The sequence below is a fragment of the Sesamum indicum genome, linkage group LG11, assembly GCF_000512975.1.
Source record: "Sesamum indicum cultivar Zhongzhi No. 13 linkage group LG11, S_indicum_v1.0, whole genome shotgun sequence".
In the NCBI taxonomy this organism is placed as follows: domain Eukaryota; kingdom Viridiplantae; phylum Streptophyta; class Magnoliopsida; order Lamiales; family Pedaliaceae; genus Sesamum; species Sesamum indicum.
In genome coordinates, this window is record NC_026155.1 from 13,318,139 (window position 1) to 13,338,473 (window position 20,335).

The 20,335-nt window shown below is 38.3% G+C and overlaps 3 protein-coding genes and 1 long non-coding RNA gene across 9 annotated transcripts in view; all 4 read left to right on the plus strand.

The window, feature by feature from the left end:
- On the plus strand, positions 1,801-8,996 carry LOC105174305 (ethylene-insensitive protein 2). 6 transcript variants are annotated; one of them, XM_011096359.2, is made up of 9 exons: positions 1,801-2,012; positions 2,943-3,268; positions 3,443-3,758; positions 4,340-4,426; positions 4,511-4,621; positions 4,700-4,912; positions 5,063-5,248; positions 5,339-7,963; positions 8,281-8,996. In XM_011096359.2, exons 3-9 carry the CDS (start codon positions 3,510-3,512, stop codon positions 8,659-8,661), a joined length of 3,852 nt encoding a protein of 1,283 aa, XP_011094661.1. In that variant the 5' UTR covers positions 1,801-2,012; positions 2,943-3,268; positions 3,443-3,509; the 3' UTR covers positions 8,662-8,996. The 6 variants fall into 6 exon arrangements, with proteins under 6 accessions (XP_011094661.1, XP_011094659.1, XP_011094660.1 ...); XM_011096357.2 differs by having other exon boundaries at positions 1,802-2,012; positions 3,361-3,758; XM_011096358.2 differs by having other exon boundaries at positions 1,802-2,012; positions 3,364-3,758.
- LOC110012839 lies at positions 9,437-10,246 on the plus strand. The gene is made up of 2 exons (XR_002288063.1): positions 9,437-9,834; positions 10,161-10,246. It is a non-coding gene; the product is annotated as an uncharacterized LOC110012839 (long non-coding RNA).
- LOC105174307 (phenylalanine ammonia-lyase) lies at positions 14,765-17,807 on the plus strand. The gene is made up of 2 exons (XM_011096360.2): positions 14,765-15,281; positions 15,927-17,807. The coding sequence occupies exons 1-2, from the start codon at positions 14,896-14,898 to the stop codon at positions 17,674-17,676; spliced, it is 2,136 nt and encodes a 711-aa protein (XP_011094662.1). The 5' UTR covers positions 14,765-14,895; the 3' UTR covers positions 17,677-17,807.
- The window catches only part of LOC105174309 (3-isopropylmalate dehydrogenase, chloroplastic), a 2,915-nt gene continuing 1,087 nt past the window's right edge, over positions 18,508-20,335 (plus strand). The window contains exons 1-4 of the mRNA XM_011096365.2: positions 18,508-18,764; positions 19,606-19,926; positions 20,008-20,169; positions 20,255-20,329. Of these exons, the coding sequence (XP_011094667.1) occupies positions 18,585-18,764; positions 19,606-19,926; positions 20,008-20,169; positions 20,255-20,329 (738 nt within the window). The 5' untranslated portion in view covers positions 18,508-18,584. The remainder of the gene's footprint in view (positions 18,765-19,605; positions 19,927-20,007; positions 20,170-20,254; positions 20,330-20,335) is intronic.

Here is a 20,335-nt window from a genome sequence, read left to right on the forward strand (position 1 = left end):
AAATTATGAGGGTAGAGGTCTCTTAACTGAAGGGTCAAATTCAAATGCTATTTTGATTACACGGTCCCCACATAAATGTCGATACCCTATTGGCTAACCTCTCACGAGACCCTCACACGTAAACGCTTTAGTGCCTCTACCCAAACTTTGAAGCCTTTGAGATATTTAAACTCGAATAAATATATTAATTTAAACAAAGGTTTGAGCCAGCCTGTAAGTGTATGATCAACAAATTCAGACCAAAAACGGGATTTCTAATTTATTTTTAAGTCTATTAAAGTCGTACTCAAAGTTTTGAATCAATTTAAATGATCCAATTCTAGTATATCTTAATCCAGATATATATGGATTCATAATGTTATTAGATTATTTTAGTGTGTGTGGTTCACATAAAATTATATAATTGTAAAAAATTTATAAATAGTTATCTTCGATGCAGTGGGTATAACTTTTACTACACTCCTTATTACTTCTCTTATGACTTACTGACTTGAATGTTGGAGGATAATAATCGAGGTCTTTTCAGTGTGATTCTAAAGATAATTCATTTTGTAAACTTATCAGTTGAGTTAATTTAGTCGTAGTCCAATGATTAAAAAATATATAGAATTATTTTTTTTTTGGTAAAAAGATACGAAAAGAACTCAACGGGAAACTCAAATTGATGCAATCTTATCTAATTATTATTGACGATAATGAAAGTTCATACAAATACTGACAACTGCAATTGAAAAAACATAGACTTGAAATAGGTCAAAAATCAAATTGCATGAAGCGACAGCGAGAATGGAAGAGGAATAAAAGTTAAAAAAAAACGTCAAAATCTCAAAATACTTGTAATGAAAGTAATTTGGAGTGTATAATAATAATAATAATAAAACATTAAACGCAGTAATTTCTCTAAGATTCTTTAAATACGAAAATATCAAGTTACGTGTCTGTATTAATTAACTTAACAAGAACAAAATTAACGATGACTCGCACTTAAGTTCATATTGAAAATAAATTAGGAGCACAATTTTTTTTTTCTTTACATATATATTATGTATATTTAGAACTTCTTAATTTATTCAATAAATAGATGAAACAAAAAGAAATAAATAATATCCGTTCAAACTAATTACAAAAAAAAAACAAAATTTTCAAATAGATTACGATATTCTAAATTAAGAAGAGATATAGATATGTCATTATTATTATTATTTATTAGTGAAAAAGTATAGTAATGTTATATAATTGTCTTTATCATCGTCATCATTGTTATTATTATTATTTATGTTGTCATTATTGGTAGGACTGAAATTTATTATCGTTATCCTCATTATTGTTTACTATGATAACTATTGTACCTAATTCTCCTTTAGATTCGAAAATATTACTACAAGTACTTGTAGCATCCGTAACAAAGAACCCACCCACTCATGTCTTCATTATTACCACGTACGACCATGTTTCTCACTACCTACTACTTTTTCTGACGAGACTTATGATTTTAGGAGGTCTGATTTTGTTTTAATTAAAAAAAGAAACTGGAAATAAAAATAAAGTAGGAGTGGAGTTATAAAATAACATGAGAACTGGCAGTCGAAGTCAGTGGTCATAAATGAAACATGTAACTGTCATTTCTCTCTCTTACCTTTTAGTCTTCTAACATTTGTGAAGTGTAGTTAAAGAAGCTTTTTCTTGGGCAGTCACCGTTTTTTCCAAAGGTTTTTTCCTTTTTCTTTTTAATAAAATAAAAATCTTGGAAAGAAAAGAAGCCAACCCCTCACCTTCGCACACACATACATGTACTACTCTGCATATAATAAATGTTTTTCTCTCTACACACACACTCTCTCCCAGCTCACACTCTTCTCCATCTCTATCTCTATCTCTTTCTCTACCCATACTTTGCTTCTCTCTTTCCTTCCTTCACTAATAATTATTTATATATCAAGAGACGCGTGGCTTTCTTCTGAGCCTTTGATCTAACTTCTGAGCACGCACAACCAGAGGGGGACGCGGAAAAGGTAAATGAAATTAGGCTGTCTCTGTGATAATGAAGCATGTGGGAGTGGTATATGGTTGCCTTCCTCCAATCTCTGCGCGAAGATACGTGGTTAATTTGTGTGTAATGCGTTAGCTGACTGGTTTTCTTTTGTATGTGTGAGGATTCACAGTTTCTTCTCTATGTGTTGGTCAGATCCATTGGATGATGTGGTGAAGTGTCTGCATGATTGTTGTGATTATTTGTGGGGTTTTGATTGAATGGTATATTATTCAGCGCCTGTGCTAGGGTTTCGGATTCAGGGGTTTGTTTGATGAATTAGGGGTTTTCTTTCGGGGGGGGTCTGTGTAATTTGTGCGGTTTTGTGATGGTAGTGATCATGATGTGGAGGTTGTTGTTGGGTTTGAAGTTTTGTGGTGTTGCTTTTTGTTGAATTTCCTAATTCTGCTTCAAATTGTCATTAATTAAGTTGTTTATTTCCATTTAGGTATTTTATTTTTTTCCCATCAGCTGTTTGACTTGGAATTCCTGAATAAATGGTCATGGAGATTTCTATTTTATTTTTTTCTTTTTGTTGGAGTGTTTGCTTCTGTGGGCTTGAAGCAATGTACAAAACACACACTTACATATGATCCTTGAGGTTTAAGGAGTTTGTAAATTGTATTCCAATAGCAAATTTCTTGTTGTTGTTCCCATACCTATTAAGAATTCTTTTGATGGTGAATGTCTTGGATTTGCATGTTTCCTGATATGTCTGGTGGGAGTTCTGGTTCTTCTGTTAGATGATTGTATTTACTAATATACCTTTTTCTTAGACGACATTGGATATTGAAGAGTATGGAAACTGCTAGAACTGTTGCTTTTCGTTGTCTGTATCACTTGGACATGTTAAGATGCTCTAAATTTTAGAGATTGTCAGTTTGCTGATATTGTACTTATCTCTGTGGTTCAGCTATTGGGTCAGGATTGGCAAATTACAGCTCCACAGAGAAGTTGTTCTGCATACTGTACCTTCTTGGAGTGCGTATATTGAATTGCGAGATTTTGTTTACCTTTGTAATACTAGGGGCAAAAGTTGAAGTTTATCGGAAGCTGCTCTCGTGGTCGAGCGATGAGAAGATCCAATGATGCGTACCAACTCTGTGAATATGAACTGGATGAAGCATTGCCATGAAATGGTTATGGTTGGAGCATTACGAGTGTTAAGGTTCTGAATTGTCAGCAATTGCCATATGACTAATCAGACAACGCCGGAGTTGGGAAGAATGAAAACACATGGTCAGTTGTGTACTGGTTTTCTCATTTGACGATGAAGTTATATTGTTGGATTTTCCTCAGATACTCAGAGGACTTCCTGATTAAATCCACAGCAGGTCCTTTTTGAGGCGGAATTTGTTGTCACTTGTCAGGAAGAATGTAACTGAGCTGGGTAATTTTTGACACATTTTGCAGCTGCTTGAAAGTGTCCATTGTCAGAGGATAATGCTGTTCTTCTTTTATTTTTGAGTATAAAAAGCAAATGGAATCTGAGACATTGATAACGGATTATCCGCCAGCCACTAGACAACGGGTGCTTGCTGCCGTTGGACCGGTACTTTGGATTGCTGTCAGCTATGTAGACCCTGGAAAGTGGGCTGCAGCTGTAGAAGGGGGTGCTCGTTTTGGTTCTGATTTGGTTTTACTTGTGCTTATTATAAACTGTGCAACTATTTTGTGTCAGTATCTGTCTGCACGTGTATCCATTGCAACCGGAAAAGATCTTTCGCAGGTGGTTATTTTCCTTCAACATTTTTTTTTCCTCAGATTAATTTTTTTCAGATTGTTTCTCATCTTGTGATTAATTTGAACTAATGGAAATGAACTGAGAGGTCCATCAGAGTGAGCTGAAACTTGTTTTGTGCAAATCTTATGGGATCAATGTAATTGATTGGCTAATTTCAAAGTTATATGCATCAATTTATTGAGGTTAGGTATGTATAGGGTTATTTAGTTCTTTTGAACATTGAAACTCATATTCATCATGCGTCGTGCCAAATGCACACTTAAGAAACGCTTGAGATATATTCTTATATTATATTCTGCTTGTTCGGAAGTTTGTGGCGGCTCACTCTCTAGCTGGTAATGTTGAGTAGTATGATTGTTATTGCTGTGAGTTTATGTGTCCCGTCCTATATAAGCATCAATGAGCTGATAGAGGAATCAATCACATTCCTATCATCCCGTGCTACCTTATAATTCTTCATTTATTTTTCTATCATATCAAACTTCCGTGCAGTTCTCTGTTTTGAGGCTCTCTTATGCTGTATAACTCTTGCAAAGTGTGACTCATTGTTCTTGATGATTCAATAGATTTGCAGTGAGGAATATGATCATCTGACATGCATACTTTTAGGAATTCAGGCAGAGATCTCAATGGTTATCTTAGATCTCACAATGGTAACTTCTACTCATCCGGAAACCAAATTGTTTCTTCTCCAATATATTCTGTTTTTCTAATTGTAGAATTAATTTTCCTGGTAGGTGTTGGGCACTGCTTATGGACTTAATGCTGTTTCTGGAATCAGCCTATGGAATTGTGTCTTTCTAACTGGCTTTGATGCTGTTCTATTTCCATTTCTCGCTAGCTTCCTTGTAAGTTTATCTGCTTCATTTAGTTACAATATGCTCTGCTTCTCAGATATGTTAGTAACAATCCACTGCTCCTTTCAGGAAAATACCAGAGCAAAGATCATATCCATAAGCTTAGTTTGCTTTATATTAGCATCTTATGTCTCTGGAGTTATAGTAAGTCAACCTGAAAGCTCTCTCTCTGTGGGTGGAATGCTTAATAAGCTGACTGGGGAAAATGCATATGCACTGATGAGTATCCTTGGAGCAAATATTATGCCCCACAACCTTTACCTCCATTCTTCTCTTGTACAGGTTGCATGCTCTCACACAATCACCTTTGTTACAGTCTATGCTTTGAGCATCTACTATACTGTCCTCGCGCTTGCATCTTTGTAAACTTATGTTAGTCTTATTTCCCTAATCTTGTCAACCTCTGCTGACTGTCCTCCAATCCTTTTGCAGCAAGATCAGGGGCAAACAACTGTTTCTAAAGCGGCATTGTGTCATGACCATTTTTTCTCCACTTTATTCGTCTTTAGTGGCATATTCATGGTGAACTGTGTGCTAATGAACCTGGCGGCCAATGTATTCTACAGTAGTGGATTCATTTCACTAACTTTACAGGACGCATTGTCATTGCTGGATCAGGTGGGTGTTGGATATGCTAAATTTTGATTTTATCCATGCTGCAGTTATGTGTCTTCCAGTTACAATTAAATCCTTTGAATGGTGATGCAGGGATTTAGGAGTTCATTAGCTTCAATTGCTTTAGTATCCATTATATTTTTGTCCAATCAACTGGTGGCAACATCAAGTCATGGAAGACAAGCAAGACTTGCCCATGATTTCTTCAAGCTGGAGATCGCTGGTTGGCTTCATCGTGCTGCAATCAGAATAATTGCCATCATTCTCGCGCTCTTTTGTGTTTGGAATTCAGGAGCAGGAGATTTATTTCAACTCCTGATTTTTACACAGGTCGTGATTGCACTTCTACTGCCATCTTCTGTTATCCCCTTATTTCAAGTTGCTTCCTCCAGATTAATTATGGGTGCCCAGAAAATTTCTCATCTGGTGGAATTCCTAGCTTTAGTCTCCTTTGTTGCAATGCTGGGGCTAAATATCATGTTTCTCATAGAATTGGTATTTGGCAGTAGTGAATGGGTTACTAGTTTAAACATCGGGGATAGTATGCCTGTTTCGTATCATATTCTTCTGATAGCTGCTTTTGCCTCCCTGTGTCTGATGCTTTGGCTGGCAACCACTCCGCTGAAGTCTGCAAGTTCTGGGCTAGATAAACAGACATTGAAGTGGGACAACAAAGCCAGTATGATTGAGTCATCTGTGGAGAGAGACCCATCGGAAATTGGTGAGATCCAACACCAACTAGAAAAGTCTATGGAAAAGCAGGAACCTGTATCATCGTTGGAGAAATCCTTTGGAAACCATCAGGATTTATCGATTCCCACACCTGATCTGAGTTTTCCTGAAGCGCATGTGGATTCGGAGATCAATCTCGATTTGACTGCACTTCAGGAGAATAAATCTGAGATCAAATCCTCAGAGCCTGCTATGGTCAATCATGAGGCATCTGCAATCATTTCAGAAATTGTCTTGCCTGAATCTGGAGATGGTGATAAAAGTGAATCGCTGGATGACATCAACGTGAGCACTGAATCAAAAGACATGGTGGAAAAGACTTTGAAAATTGAGGGAGATGTGCAGAATGAGAAGGACGATGAGGGAGATCCTTGGGAGCCTGAAGAATCAACTAGAGATGTTTCTGAGAGCATCCAGTCTTTGACTTCCGAGGGTCCGGGATCATTTAGAAGTGTTAGTGGAAAAATTGATGATGTAGGAAGTGGTGCAGGAAGTCTTTCAAGATTAGCAGGATTAGGCCGTGCCGCAAGGCGCCAATTGACTGCAGTTCTTGATGAGTTCTGGGGCCAGATGTTTGATTTCCATGGTCAAGCAACACATGAAGCCAAAGCTAAGAAACTTGATGTTTTACTGGGGGTGGATTCTAGGGTAGACTCGAAGTCTTCCTTTGCATCTGTTAAATTGGAAAGCATTAATAAGGAATCTACTGGATATTTCCCTTCTACCAGTGGAAGAGGATCTGAACTTTTAAGAACTTCTAGCTTTTACCATTCTTCTATGCCACATATTGGACAGAGTAATATTGGATCACCTCTTGGGGTTCAGCAAGGCTCATCAATGTGGTCTAACCATATGCAACTGTTAGATGCATATGCGCAAAATTCCAGTTATAATGCCCTTGACTCTGGTGAGAGGCGCTATCGTAGCGTGCATATTCCGTCATCTACTGATTGCCATGATCAACAGCCGGCCACTATTCATGGTTATGATTTAGCTTCATATCTGGGTCGGATGGCTAGCGAGAGAAGTCCGGATTATCAAAAAGGTCAATTGGAGTTATCAACGCAAACCTCAACTCCCTCGATCAAACCAAACTCCATAGATTCATATAGTCGGCCAATGGGGCTGAAGCCACAGAATGGATTACGCACGCTGAAGCCTCCGGGTTTTCATAACGTACCTGTTTCGCGAAACAGTTCATTGAAATCTGAAAGACCTTCTCAAGACCTTTGCAGTCCTGAACCAATGGATTACAGTAATAACCCACCCAATGTCAAGAAATTTTACAGCTTGCCGGACATATCAGGACTTTATATCCCCAACCGGGATTCATCATCTGATAGAAGGTCTCAGTGGGATAATTCTATGGGTTATGGGCAGTCCATTTACCGTCCAGCACGGGAGCAGACATGTTCAAGTGCTTCTTCATGGGCTAGTTCTGCTTTAGGATTTAATCAACTTTCTCCTTCAAAGGTTTGTAGAGATGCTTTCTCATTGCAATTCGCTTCTAGCTCAGGTGCTGGTTCACTGTGGTCTAAGCAGCCTTATGAACAGTTTGGCGTGGCTGATAAATCTCCTTCCAAAGTACAAGAAAATGCATCAATTATGGATATGGAAGCGAAGCTTCTACAAAGTTTCAGAAGTTGTATTGTGAAACTTCTGAAGCTGGAGGGATCTGACTGGTTGTTCAGACAGAATGATGGGGCTGATGAAGACCTTATTGATCGTGTAGCTGCAAGGGAGAGATTTCTCTATGAAGCTGAAACTAGGACTGTAGACAGAAAGCTTAGTTCTGCTATAAAAATTGATGAAACAGACCAGTCAAAGTTTATGTCAGTTCCTAATTGTGGAGATGGATGTGTTTGGCGAGTAGATCTAATTATAAGCTTTGGAGTTTGGTGTATCCACAGGATCCTTGAACTTTCCCTCATGGAAAGCAGGCCAGAACTTTGGGGGAAATACACCTATGTACTCAATCGTCTTCAGGTAAAAGATTATTGTTCCTGTCTCTCTCTTGGAACCTTCTATGTTCTCATTTTTTTCACTTAAATACTATTAAAGGAGTAAGGCTGTTAGTGCAGTTGTTTTTTCCTCAATTTCTTCTCCACTGAAGGGGAAAAAAATGATACTCTGTCAATACGGTGGACATTTCTAGGTGCAAGATATGTTAGACTCTTGTACTAGAAGAGCCCCTGATAAATTGAGTTATGGCACTTTCCAATGTATAACCATTTACCTATCAAACTTGTGTTCCTGCTGGGGTGTTGTCTTCCTCCTTCTCAAATATATATTTTCTTCTGTAGGGGATTATCGATCTGGCTTTTTCAGAGCCTCGGTCGCCGAAGGCTCCCTGCTTCTGCCTTCAGCTACCTGTCGGATACCAGCAAAAGTCGAGCCCGCCTATTTCAAATGACAGCTTGCCGCCACCTTCAAAACTGGGCCGGGGCAGATTAACAACTTCACTGATGCTGCTAGACATAATCAAAGATGTCGAAATGGCTATATCTTGCCGGAAGGGTCGAACAGGCACTGCTGCCGGTGATGTGGCTTTCCCTAGAGGAAAAGAAAATTTGGCATCCGTCCTCAAACGATACAAACGCCGTTTGTCAAATAAACCAGTCGGGTCTCAGGAAGTCGCACATGGACTGCGCAAGATGGGATTACCATCTCCCCAGGGCTCGTAGTCCATGTTTTCGGTTCATAGGTGCTGGGAGGAGGATTAATTGGGTGTGGAGAACCACTGAGGAAAGATGAACGCTGCTGGCCGTGAAACTTCCATGGCCCATTCCCCCTCCCTTGTGTATTAAATCTTTTGCTGCTCTTATAGTCTTCCCTTGTACTTCTGTGGTGTATACAATAGGATAAAAGTGTACTGGTGTAACTAACTCATCAGGTGGAAGAAAGGTGGAAATATATATTTGTATTGCAAGTGGAGTGTGTTATCCTAGTGTAATTTACAAGGGACAAGATGTCACTCACTCTAGATTAACTGGTGTAGTAGTTAAGTTTTGCTAGAGAATCGCTGCTTTGAGTTTGAGGTGGTAATCCCCTTTATCATCGTGGCTCTGAACTGAAATAGTTAAACTTGGGCTTGAAGTGAACATCTTAGAGGGAGGCGGAGAGAGGAGACACTCCCAGTTTCTCATGTGGTTCTCTTCTCTACTGTTGAACCTAAGTTCTCCTCAGCGCTCCATCTATGACGCTAATGTTTCTATCTAGGAAGTTTGGTTTACAATTTCATCCATTGGAAAAGGATTCTCTGCATTTATTCACCAAAGATGATAATGGGAAGGGAGTACTAAAGGAGAAACACAGACACACATTTTGGTTTTATTTTCACAAGTCCATTTTTAATTTTATACTACTTAAAGAATATGAGATTATATTTCATATTTTCATTTCTCAGATAAAATTCAATAGAAAAACAAAATAATTTGTTTAAAATTATTGAAAATAAAAAAAAAAATGAGAATAGAAACAAAAGTAAAGAAAGCATATGGTGAGGCAACCTGATATTTCTGGAGTTGTGATAAGTAACCGAGTTTGGTGACGCAATACAAGACGCCCTGCCCTGCAACTCATTTTTATATGATTTAAAATTTTAAATTATTTTCGATGAATTTCTTCCTAAAATGAGAAATTTCAACTTGCCTGTTTTTGATCTTTATCCACCTGACCTGACGTATTATCTCATTGTTTTAAGAATTGCGGAAAAGGAAACTAAGGAAGAGAAATTTCTCCATGATTATTAATTCACCCTCACTTACTTGTTTCTCTCTCTCTCTCCAATCTCACTTTTTAAGTTTGCGGAGTAGAAAAATTCCAGTACGAGGTTTTGAGCTTGATCCTCCTCTGAGGTAAGTGTTCTTCCACTTGAAATTTATTTATATTTCCCTCTTTCAATCTCTTTGGAAATGGAATGCTGCGTCTCTCTCTCTGTCTTTTGGTGTTATAAACAGATAAGAATTATTGAGGTTTTTGTTTTGGGATAATATGGTATCCAGTTACTGAATTGATTTGAAACCCCAAAACAGCAAAAATCAAGAAGAAGGTTAAGCAAACCCTACTCTTTAACTTAATTACTTGCTTATTATTCACCCTTTAAATGCAAAAAGTAACATCATAATTTCATATCCTTCAAAGCAGGAAACGTTTAGTTGTATGAATGGTATTGTTATTTCAGGTTTATTTCTTCGTCTATGGACGCTTATGATCTCTACAAGTGGCAGTCGCAGTGAGAGAAGTTGGTGAATTGGGCAAGACCCAAAATCAGTAAGGAAAAAGTTGTGGCATTAGGAGAATGGAGTACGTGGTGGTGGTGTCATTACCAGTAATCCTCTTCTTCTTGATTACGGCAATTGCATGTTATCTGCTGGGTAGGGCCCGAGGCCGAGAGGAAACCGCCAGACACACTCTTCCTCACTTCTATGGACCTCCACTTTCAGTTGCAGCTCCTCCTCCAGACAAGTAGATGTGTGGGTTATTTCTGTACTACTTCCATAATTACTGTTGTTTGTTGAGTAGTGGGTCTCTATGTATATATGATATGGTCATTAATTGATAAAGCAATTTATGGATGAGTGATTTTGCAAGCTCTAGACTTTAGCGACCAGCAAAAACAAGTACTGACAGTTTGATGGTTAAAGCAGTATGAGAATGAAGAAAAGTAATTTAAAGCAGTAGGATTGAAGTGAGTGAGTGTGTGTTTGAATTTTTCATGTGCAAATAATGGGCGGGGGTGGGGTTTTGTTATTTATAGGCAACCAGCAAGCTACCCCAGTGATTGGGAGGAAGACTACTGGATTGCTGATTGTAGATAGATATGGGTGGTTGTTTCAGGGTATAAGTTCGTCCCGAGTCAGGAGAGGGTCGTTGGCCAAGGTAGAGATGCTTACGATGAGACCCGTGAAAGTATGTCCCACGCCTTTATTTACCACCTCCTTCTACACATTCAACATAAATTCACCACTTCTTCGCTCAAATTAGAGTTTTATGAAATCCGAAATGTAATAAATGTATAGTCAATTAACTCACATTTTTGTTCCATCTCCGAAAATCTAGAGTCATAACCAATTTACAGGCTGGAAAAAGATTGAGATTGGTTTCTAGTAAATTCATTTTTTATGAGTTACAATAAGGCGTCATCCATCAACTATTTATACTACAGCAATAATAACACATTGTGAAATTTCAATTTTATTTTGTTAAAAAAGTTTGAACGAAATAATTGATTTGTGATCGTTGGTCTTAATGTAACGTTACGTCACGCATCATATTCCAAGGCAGTCAAGGATTTGTTTGGTTGCCCATTAGGATTTACCCATTAATACTTAAATGATAGAGCAAGTTGACCAGTTTCTGAAGTGGTTGTGTTTGGCATTTGGAAAAAAGGGCTTATCCACCAACCACCTCAGGATTAGGTGGACCTCCTTCCTCTAATCTTCTCTAACAACCAATTAAACAACTGCAATTAAGATGGATTAGCTTCAGAGTTTTTATAGTACTATGCATTTCGTCCGTATTAATTACTTTTAGAGTTATTAAAACATGATGACGCATATGTATATTAAGGGAGAATGAGTAAGTTACATGGAAAACATGCATTCATGTTATATATTTAATTCAATCAATTTTAAGATACAAATTTTGGATTTGAATGTTGGGTGTTGTGTTTGACCCGAACCTCATATGCAACTAGTCACTAATCAGAATAAATGATTAGTGCAGTGCAGTCTGCATAACTATCCGATACAGAGAGAGCCAAAAGGTGGAATTCGATATGGGAAATGCACTCCAAGACCAAAATGAGTTCAAAGAATAAGAAAATATCCAAATACTTTCAAGATTCATGTATTTTTTAGTAATCTGACGCGATGACCTGATAAAGTAGTTATTGATTTTTCACTTATCCAACAGTCGGACTTGGCCCATACGAATTTTGACACATATATAGGTATAAATATATTGGATCCATTTTACAAGTTTGCAATTAGTACTATAAGATTGAGCTCTAGCAAGATCGTATTGTGTAACATGACCTATAACTCCGAACCCTGATTGAGGTCCATTTCGTATAACCTAATGATTTTTATGTGCGGATCAAGCATTATTAATTTAGTTCAAAATAATTACTCAGATCGTATTTTAAATTATGGTTAGATCAATTTCAAATGATTGAAAATTTCGAGTCAAATCAAAATTTACGAGCTACATAGACATAGTAAGACAAGCTCTAATCATGAAAATATCAAGTCACGTGTAACACAAACGACGATGAGAAAACACGATTTCAATGGAGGAAAAGCGGAGGACCTTTCCTATATATCGTCAATACCGTCCAGAAACAGGGGTGTTTCCACCAATTTTCTTAGATGAGAATGAGATGATCAATGGAAATGGTGCGGAACAGGGCCAGCCCACACAGCACGTGACCACCAGAAGGTGGGGTGGACCTTTTGTCGTATTCACGGCCGGTAGATAAATAATTTCGCCCGGAATTCACGACCGACCCCCTAAACAATGGGAAATTGCAAATTTGCCTCGTATCTTTTGGCTGAAAATCACGAAATGCCCCTCTAATACAATTATTTTTCATAATAGAATCATTTATGCAAAAGGAGCAATTTATATTGATCTTGAGTTTGGTCTATGGAGCTTTCCTGGCGAAGATTGTTTACGAGTCTCTGATCGTTTCAACTATCTTCTGATCCTATAAAATACAAATAAAGTTTAAAATATATTCGATAAATCTCAATAGAATTATAACTCTCAAATACGTAAATTAATAAAGTTGGCTTGAGTAGAAAACTAGTGCAATAAACGTGCAAACAATATTGTACACCTGACCAAGTGTTAGAGTATTTACAGTTCCAGTCCACTTAAACTAGATACATCAAGATGACGTAAACGACTGTAAATCGTTGTATTAAGCGTGCATCGTATGACTAAAATATAAGATGGTGCGTCTGATCAATATTAAATTAAAAATAAAATGAATACGTCATTGTAAGTGATAATTTTATTTAATATTAAACTGAGTAGAATGAAATATATATATATATATATAGATGTAAGTAGTATACAAAATTCCCAATGCTTATAAAGTAGCAAGCAAATATGAAGTTTTTAGTGGGCAATTGCCACAAAATTACGCGGAGATTATCAGTGGGGGGACACGATCACATCCGACTCCATTGACGCGCATTGTAGTCTTGGACTTGTTAGTCAAAAGAACTCCAATTCGGTCATTTCCATGATCCTTCCACTCGATTTTTTTTTTTTTTAAAAAAAACATTATTCTATATAATTTAATTTTCATTCATTTATCTCATGTTTTTCACTTAATTGGGGACATATCTTATATCTGGGATACGGCATATTATTACCATGTTGTTGCTTACGGCGTCAATAACATTAGTGATGGTTGCCATGATTCCAGCAATTACCAGCCATGGTTGAAAATTACAAAGGTTAGGATTGTTAATTTTCTTAGAAACAATTCTGTATGTGGGATCATTGCTGGCACTCATCTTCACAACTCTCATCCCTAATTAGGTAACCCTAATTGCATTAATGATTATGATTATTAGGTAAAGTATATGCTCAACAACTCTTCCAAGTGGAATTATACTAATATCACCATCCCACTAATCATGATTAAGTCTTTAGCTGTCAGCCCACTTAACCAAATTCAAAACCATAAGAGATTTTCAGTTGGAACGTGACGAGTGTATAAAAAAAAATTAAAAACCTTCAAAGATATTGCATTCGAATTTAGATGAATACATGATTTTTTTTTAAAGAAAAACAAAAGAGGAATCATCCTGTTGATTAGGGGAAATTTTAATCCAGAATAGGTTCGGTCGAATTTGAATCAATTATATGACAAGTGCAATGGACTTGTTGTGTGGTTGGTGTACAGTTTAGAGAAAGTGACTAATCACATAATAAAATATGATACACTTATTTTATGATTTATTTGAGTCGAGTAAGAATTTTTAAATTGATTAGTTTCCATCACTCTCCCCAGAAATTATTGGCAGATTTCATAGATTTTCTCTTAAAGTTTAGCAGTTGTTAGATGATATTGACTTGGCTGCACTAGATATGGTCACGTTCAATCTAATCGGCAATCTTTTTTCAAATATTTTATTTTAAATTTATGTTGTATTTTAATATCTTAATTTATAGTGCGTATACGTGTATATAATTAATCTAAAGTAAGTTTCACGAAGATATTTTAAATATTGAAATTATATGTTTAACGTGTAATGAAAAATTAAAATATCAAATTAATTGAGACGTGTATATAATTAATATAAAGTAAGTTTCACGAAGATATTTTAAATATTGAAATTATATGTTTAACGTGTAATAAAAAATTAAAATATCAAATTAATTGAGACGTGTATATAATTAATCTAAAGTAAGTTTCACGAAGATATTTTAAATATTGAAATTATATGTTTAATGTGTAATAAAAAATTAAAATACCAAATTAATTGAGATGAAATAATAATCCAAGTTGTAGGAATCTAGTTCCCACCCACCACACGAACTTTCGGACACGAAATGTGAAAGGAAAAGTCCATCTTACAAATCCCAAACCCACAATTAGCAAATCCGAACCCTTGAATAAACCCAATGGACGGCCAAGATCCATCCTCAACCAACTCCTCATGTTGACCTGTCTGCCACCCCAACTCCTTATTGCCAAAGCCCACCTACCAAAATCCATATACGTAACACATTACCACCCCAACTCTATTTAAAGCCACATATCTTACTAACCACATTTCAACAAGTTCCTCTATAAAAACACACACCCCCCCACAGAGACACGAAGAGAAGAACTCATCAAACTCCTCGATCTCTGCTGATCTTGTGTGTTTGTTTGTTAGGGTGCTCCAGCTTCACCAATGGCACCTTCCCTGGAAAATGATCACCACTCAAACGGCTTCTGCGTGCAGCAGAAAGATCCACTGAACTGGGGGGTGGCGGCGGAGGCGCTCAAGGGGAGCCACCTGGATGAGGTGAAGAAGATGGTGGCGGAGTTCAGGAAGCCGGTGGTGAAGCTCGGAGGAGAGACGCTGACTATATCCCAGGTGGCGGCAATCGCGGCCAGGGATAATGGGGTGGCGGTGGAGCTGGCTGAGGCGGCGAGGGGCGGCGTGAAGGCCAGCAGTGATTGGGTGATGGAGAGCATGAACAAAGGGACAGACAGCTACGGAGTGACAACTGGTTTTGGCGCCACATCGCACCGAAGGACCAAGCAAGGTGGTGCGCTCCAGAAGGAGCTCATCAGGTATACTAATTAACCACATTCCTTTCTCCATCTCCATTTCTTGAAAAAAAACAGAAAGATGTGTAGCCTTCAGCTTGAGCTGTGTTTTTGTTTATAAATCTCATCTAAATCGGAGGGTGGGTGCAGTAAATCTGCAAGAAATTGACACGGTTTTTATATAGGACATACGACTTTAAATTAATACCGAAATTATTTAGGGTGAGAATATGGGTGGTTGGTGGTAAGCTTTATTATATTGCAATTCATGTTATATATGTATATGAAATTTGATAAAATAATAATAATAATTACAATAAAAGATTCAACCGGTGAGGGGTTGGCTAAATTTCCGAACTTGGAAGCAACTTTTATTTGGATAACAACTGTTTGAAAAATCTTTTAGGAAACTGTGTGGAGCCACCCGAGTACGGTGTCTCTTATAACTATATATATTTGATAAATTTATATTTAAAGAGAGGCGTAGACGACTACCAGATTGATTATTTGTTAGTTTCTTAAGTAAAGACAAACAATTTGGGACAAATTGAAATGAGTTCATACTTTCTGGACAGAAGGGGTATAATTCAACTACTATTACAACAGGAGAATTTACCTTAACAACCGCTTCAAATAAATTTGTCTGATAACGAAAAGTAACTGTAACAGGTTCTTGAATGCTGGAATCTTCGGGAACGCGACCGAATCTTGCCACACTCTGCCCCACTCAGCGACAAGAGCAGCAATGCTCGTTAGGATCAACACCCTCCTCCAAGGATACTCCGGCATCCGGTTTGAGATCTTGGAAGCAATCACCAAATTCCTTAACCACAACATCACCCCATGCTTGCCGCTTCGTGGCACCATCACCGCCTCCGGCGACCTCGTCCCCTTATCCTACATTGCCGGGCTATTGACTGGCCGCCCCAACTCCAAGGCCGTCGGACCCAATGGCGAAGCCCTTAACGCCGATGAAGCCTTCAAGCTTGCCGGTGTCCATGGAGGATTCTTCGAGCTGCAGCCTAAGGAAGGCCTTGCGCTTGTCAATGGCACAGCTGTTGGCTCTGGGTTGGCCTCCATTGCACTTTATGAGGCCAACGTTCTTGCTGTGTTGTCTGAAGTTATGTCTGCTGTTTTTGCTGAAGTTATGAATGGAAAGCCTGAGTTCACCGATCACTTGACGCACAAGTTGAAGCACCATCCGGGTCAAATCGAGGCTGCTGCTATAATGGAACACATTCTTGATGGCAGCTCGTATGTGAAGGCTGCTCAGAAGTTGCATGAGATGGATCCGTTGCAGAAACCGAAGCAAGATAGATATGCTCTTCGAACATCGCCCCAGTGGCTCGGACCTCAAATTGAAGTCATCCGCACCGCAACTAAGATGATCGAGAGGGAGATTAACTCGGTGAACGACAACCCCTTGATTGATGTATCGAGGAACAAGGCGCTGCATGGTGGCAACTTCCAGGGGACACCGATTGGTGTGTCGATGGACAACGCAAGACTGGCGATCGCATCTATTGGAAAGTTGATGTTTGCCCAATTTTCTGAACTGGTAAATGATTTCTACAACAATGGGTTGCCATCAAACCTTTCTGGAGGGAGGGATCCAAGCTTGGACTATGGCTTCAAGGGCGCTGAAATTGCCATGGCTTCATACTGTTCGGAACTCCAGTTCTTGGCAAATCCTGTAACGAACCATGTCCAAAGTGCCGAGCAGCACAATCAAGATGTAAACTCGTTGGGTCTGATCTCTTCGAGAAAAACAATTGAGGCTTTGGATATCCTGAAGCTCATGTCGTCCACCTACCTGATTGCACTGTGCCAGGCCATTGATTTGAGGCACTTGGAAGAGAACCTGAGACTTGCAGTCAAGAATACTGTCAGCCAAGTGGCTAAGAGAACTCTAACAATGGGTGTCAATGGGGAGCTTCATCCATCAAGATTCTGCGAGAAGGATTTGCTCCGTGTAGTGGACCGCGAATACGTTTTTGCATACATTGATGATCCTTGCAGCGCAACCTACCCGTTGATGCAGAAACTGAGGCAAGTCTTGGTGGATCATGCACTGAAAAACGGTGACGGTGAGAAGAGCTTGAGCACGTCAATATTCCAAAAGATTGAAGCTTTTGAGGACGAACTCAAGGCCCTCTTGCCTAAAGAAGTTGAGAGTGCAAGAATCGCCCTGGAGAGTGGAAATCCAGCAATCGCTAACCGTATCACAGAATGCAGATCGTACCCATTGTACAAGTTCATTAGAGAGGAACTGGGGACCAACTTCTTGACAGGAGAAAAGGTGACGTCTCCGGGCGAGGAGTGCGACAAGGTGTTCACAGCATTGAGCAAGGGGCTAATTGTTGATCCATTGTTGAAATGCCTTGATGGTTGGAACGGTGCACCACTTCCAATCTGTTAGTTCAACAACTATTTATGTTTTTCATTTGTGTTTATGGTACTTAAGGCCTTTGTTGTATGTTATCTTCCTTGATGTAATATTGCTGCTTTCCCATCCATCCAAGGTGAAATAATATGTAGAGATTGCTGAAATTCTCGGGCATTTTAGCTTTAGCGTACATAATTTCCTTTTCTATAAGTTGATAATTCGTTCGAAATAAATCAATCATGGAGCAAGTGTAATATATTTATCATGGAATTAGTTAATTTTTCTAAATTCTACACTAATTACACAACAAATATATTGTACTTGTTATAAAATTAATTTACGTCTAATCAAACTTTATTTAAATTAAAATTTCCGTACCGTATATGGAACAATGATGAGGGTTCATAAGTATTGACTATATGAAATTAACATCAATTCCAGAAAAGATCATTTCTCTCTTTAATGAACTGGATCTTTAGAGTTCTTTAAACTCACCTAATTCCAACATTTAATGACCATACAGAACAAATCTCGTACGTTCAGTGCATGTCGTCCTTATCGTTGAATTGCTCTACAGAACATGTTTAACCTTTGAAATTATCTAACTCTAATTTAAACATTGTAGGCCCAATTAAAGACCAAAAGTTAATCTGGGCCTGATCAAGCATTTCAGCCCAATTTTCCATCCAGGCCGTGACTTTAAGGCCCCAACGTATTTTTTTTACAAAAAACATTATTGATTATGTTCTTCGGTAGAAGTAAAAGGACATGACTGCCCGTGAACTGGACACGTGGGCCGCCCCTACTGGTCATAATAAAGCCGCTGACTTTTCCCTCTCAATTGCTCAGAAGGCGACGTAAAAACACCATCAACTGTCTACTTAAAGCAATAATTCAATCAAACTCGTACAACTTTTGAAGATTTAAAGAATCGGTGTTAAATGGCGTTGCAAATCGTTAGACGAATCGTTCATAGCCGGACCAATGGAATCTCCTCCTCCAGGTACCCTCGCTTCTTCGATCGTTGCTTCTCATCGCCCGCGTCCGGCTCCAATCTCATACGCGCCACTCTCTTCCCCGGAGACGGAATCGGCCCTGAGATCGCTGAATCTGTCAAACAGGTACGAGAATAGGCTCCGTAGTCAATTCTATATATGTATGTATATATATATATATATAGATAGATAGATATGTATTCCAATGCATTTTTATTTATGTTTTGGTTGAATTGATGTGCGCGATGAAATTACGTGACTTTGGGCTCTTGGAAATGCTAGTAACAGAGTTATCAAGTCATGAATTTATTTCAGTTTAGATGATTTGTTTCTGTCGTGGTTCTATGTAGCTTCTTGTTGATGATCAATTAATTGGTGACGGATGGATAAGGACTGGAAAAACTGTGTGTTTCTGTTCTTCAATTTGCTTCTGTCCTTTGTAGCTGGTTTAACCCTCCGTCTTTGAATGATGACAAAGGTGAATGCTTCTGATGTAATTGGTTGGCTGAGAAAACACTGAAACGAGGGAGTAGTTGATCCCCTCAGAGATGGTTTATATATTACCAATAATTCTGTCAGTTTACCATGACATAAATACACACTGTTTTGCTTGATGATGCTATGTTAATTGCTTATAATGTGCAAAGCATATTCTAAGCCGAAAATTGAACATTGTAAGCAGAGTGGAGCTGACTATTACAAGACAAGAGAATTTCTTCCTGTATAGGTTATGTTGGAACTGGCCACACAAAAGCGTAAAAGTGTGAGAGCTATATATACAATGACAAGTTATCCTCTTTTTCTGTAGTCAATGTAGGTGTTTGGAAGTAGTAGATGGCTTCATATTAGCATGGTCTTTTGAGACAATTAAAGTGGTGCTCATTGTTCTGGCTTTCTGTCTCGCTGAAGATTTTCTTGACAAATGAAGTTTTTGAAGTAACAAGTTCTTATATTTGATACAATCTAGGTATTTAGAGCTGCTGATGTGCCAATTGAATGGGAAGAACACTTTGTTGGGAAGGAAGTAGATCCTAGAACCCAGAGTTTTCTAACATGGGAAAGCCTAGAATCTGTCAGAAGAAACAAAGTAGGTCTGAAAGGACCCATGGCTACACCAATTGGGAAAGGTCATCGTTCTCTTAACCTCACTTTGAGGAAGGAGCTCAATCTTTATGCCAATGTTAGACCTTGTTACAGCTTACCAGGATACAAAACTAAATATGATGATGTAGATCTCATCACCATTCGTGAAAACACAGAAGGGGAATATAGTGGACTTGAACATCAAGTAAGTCATGCAAAAGGTATGCATGTCATCATTAAGGCCTCTTTTGTTGCGAATTTGATCGAGTCCCTTTTATTTCTCTAGGTGGTGAGGGGTGTTGTTGAAAGTCTCAAGATCATTACACGTCAAGCAAGTCTTAGAGTTGCAGAGTATGCCTTTCACTATGCTAAGGCCCATGGACGAGAAAGAGTATCTGCAATACACAAAGCAAATATCATGCAGAAAACTGATGGTCTTTTCCTTAAGGTATTCCTCTATGCATATACTGTCATTTGCTCTTTATTTGAGCATTTTCATCCAATTAAAGTTAAACTTCTCCTTCATCTTGCAGTGTTGTCGTGAGGTTGCAGAAAAGTACCCAGAGATAGTATATGAAGAAGTTGTGATCGACAATTGCTGTATGATGGTATGA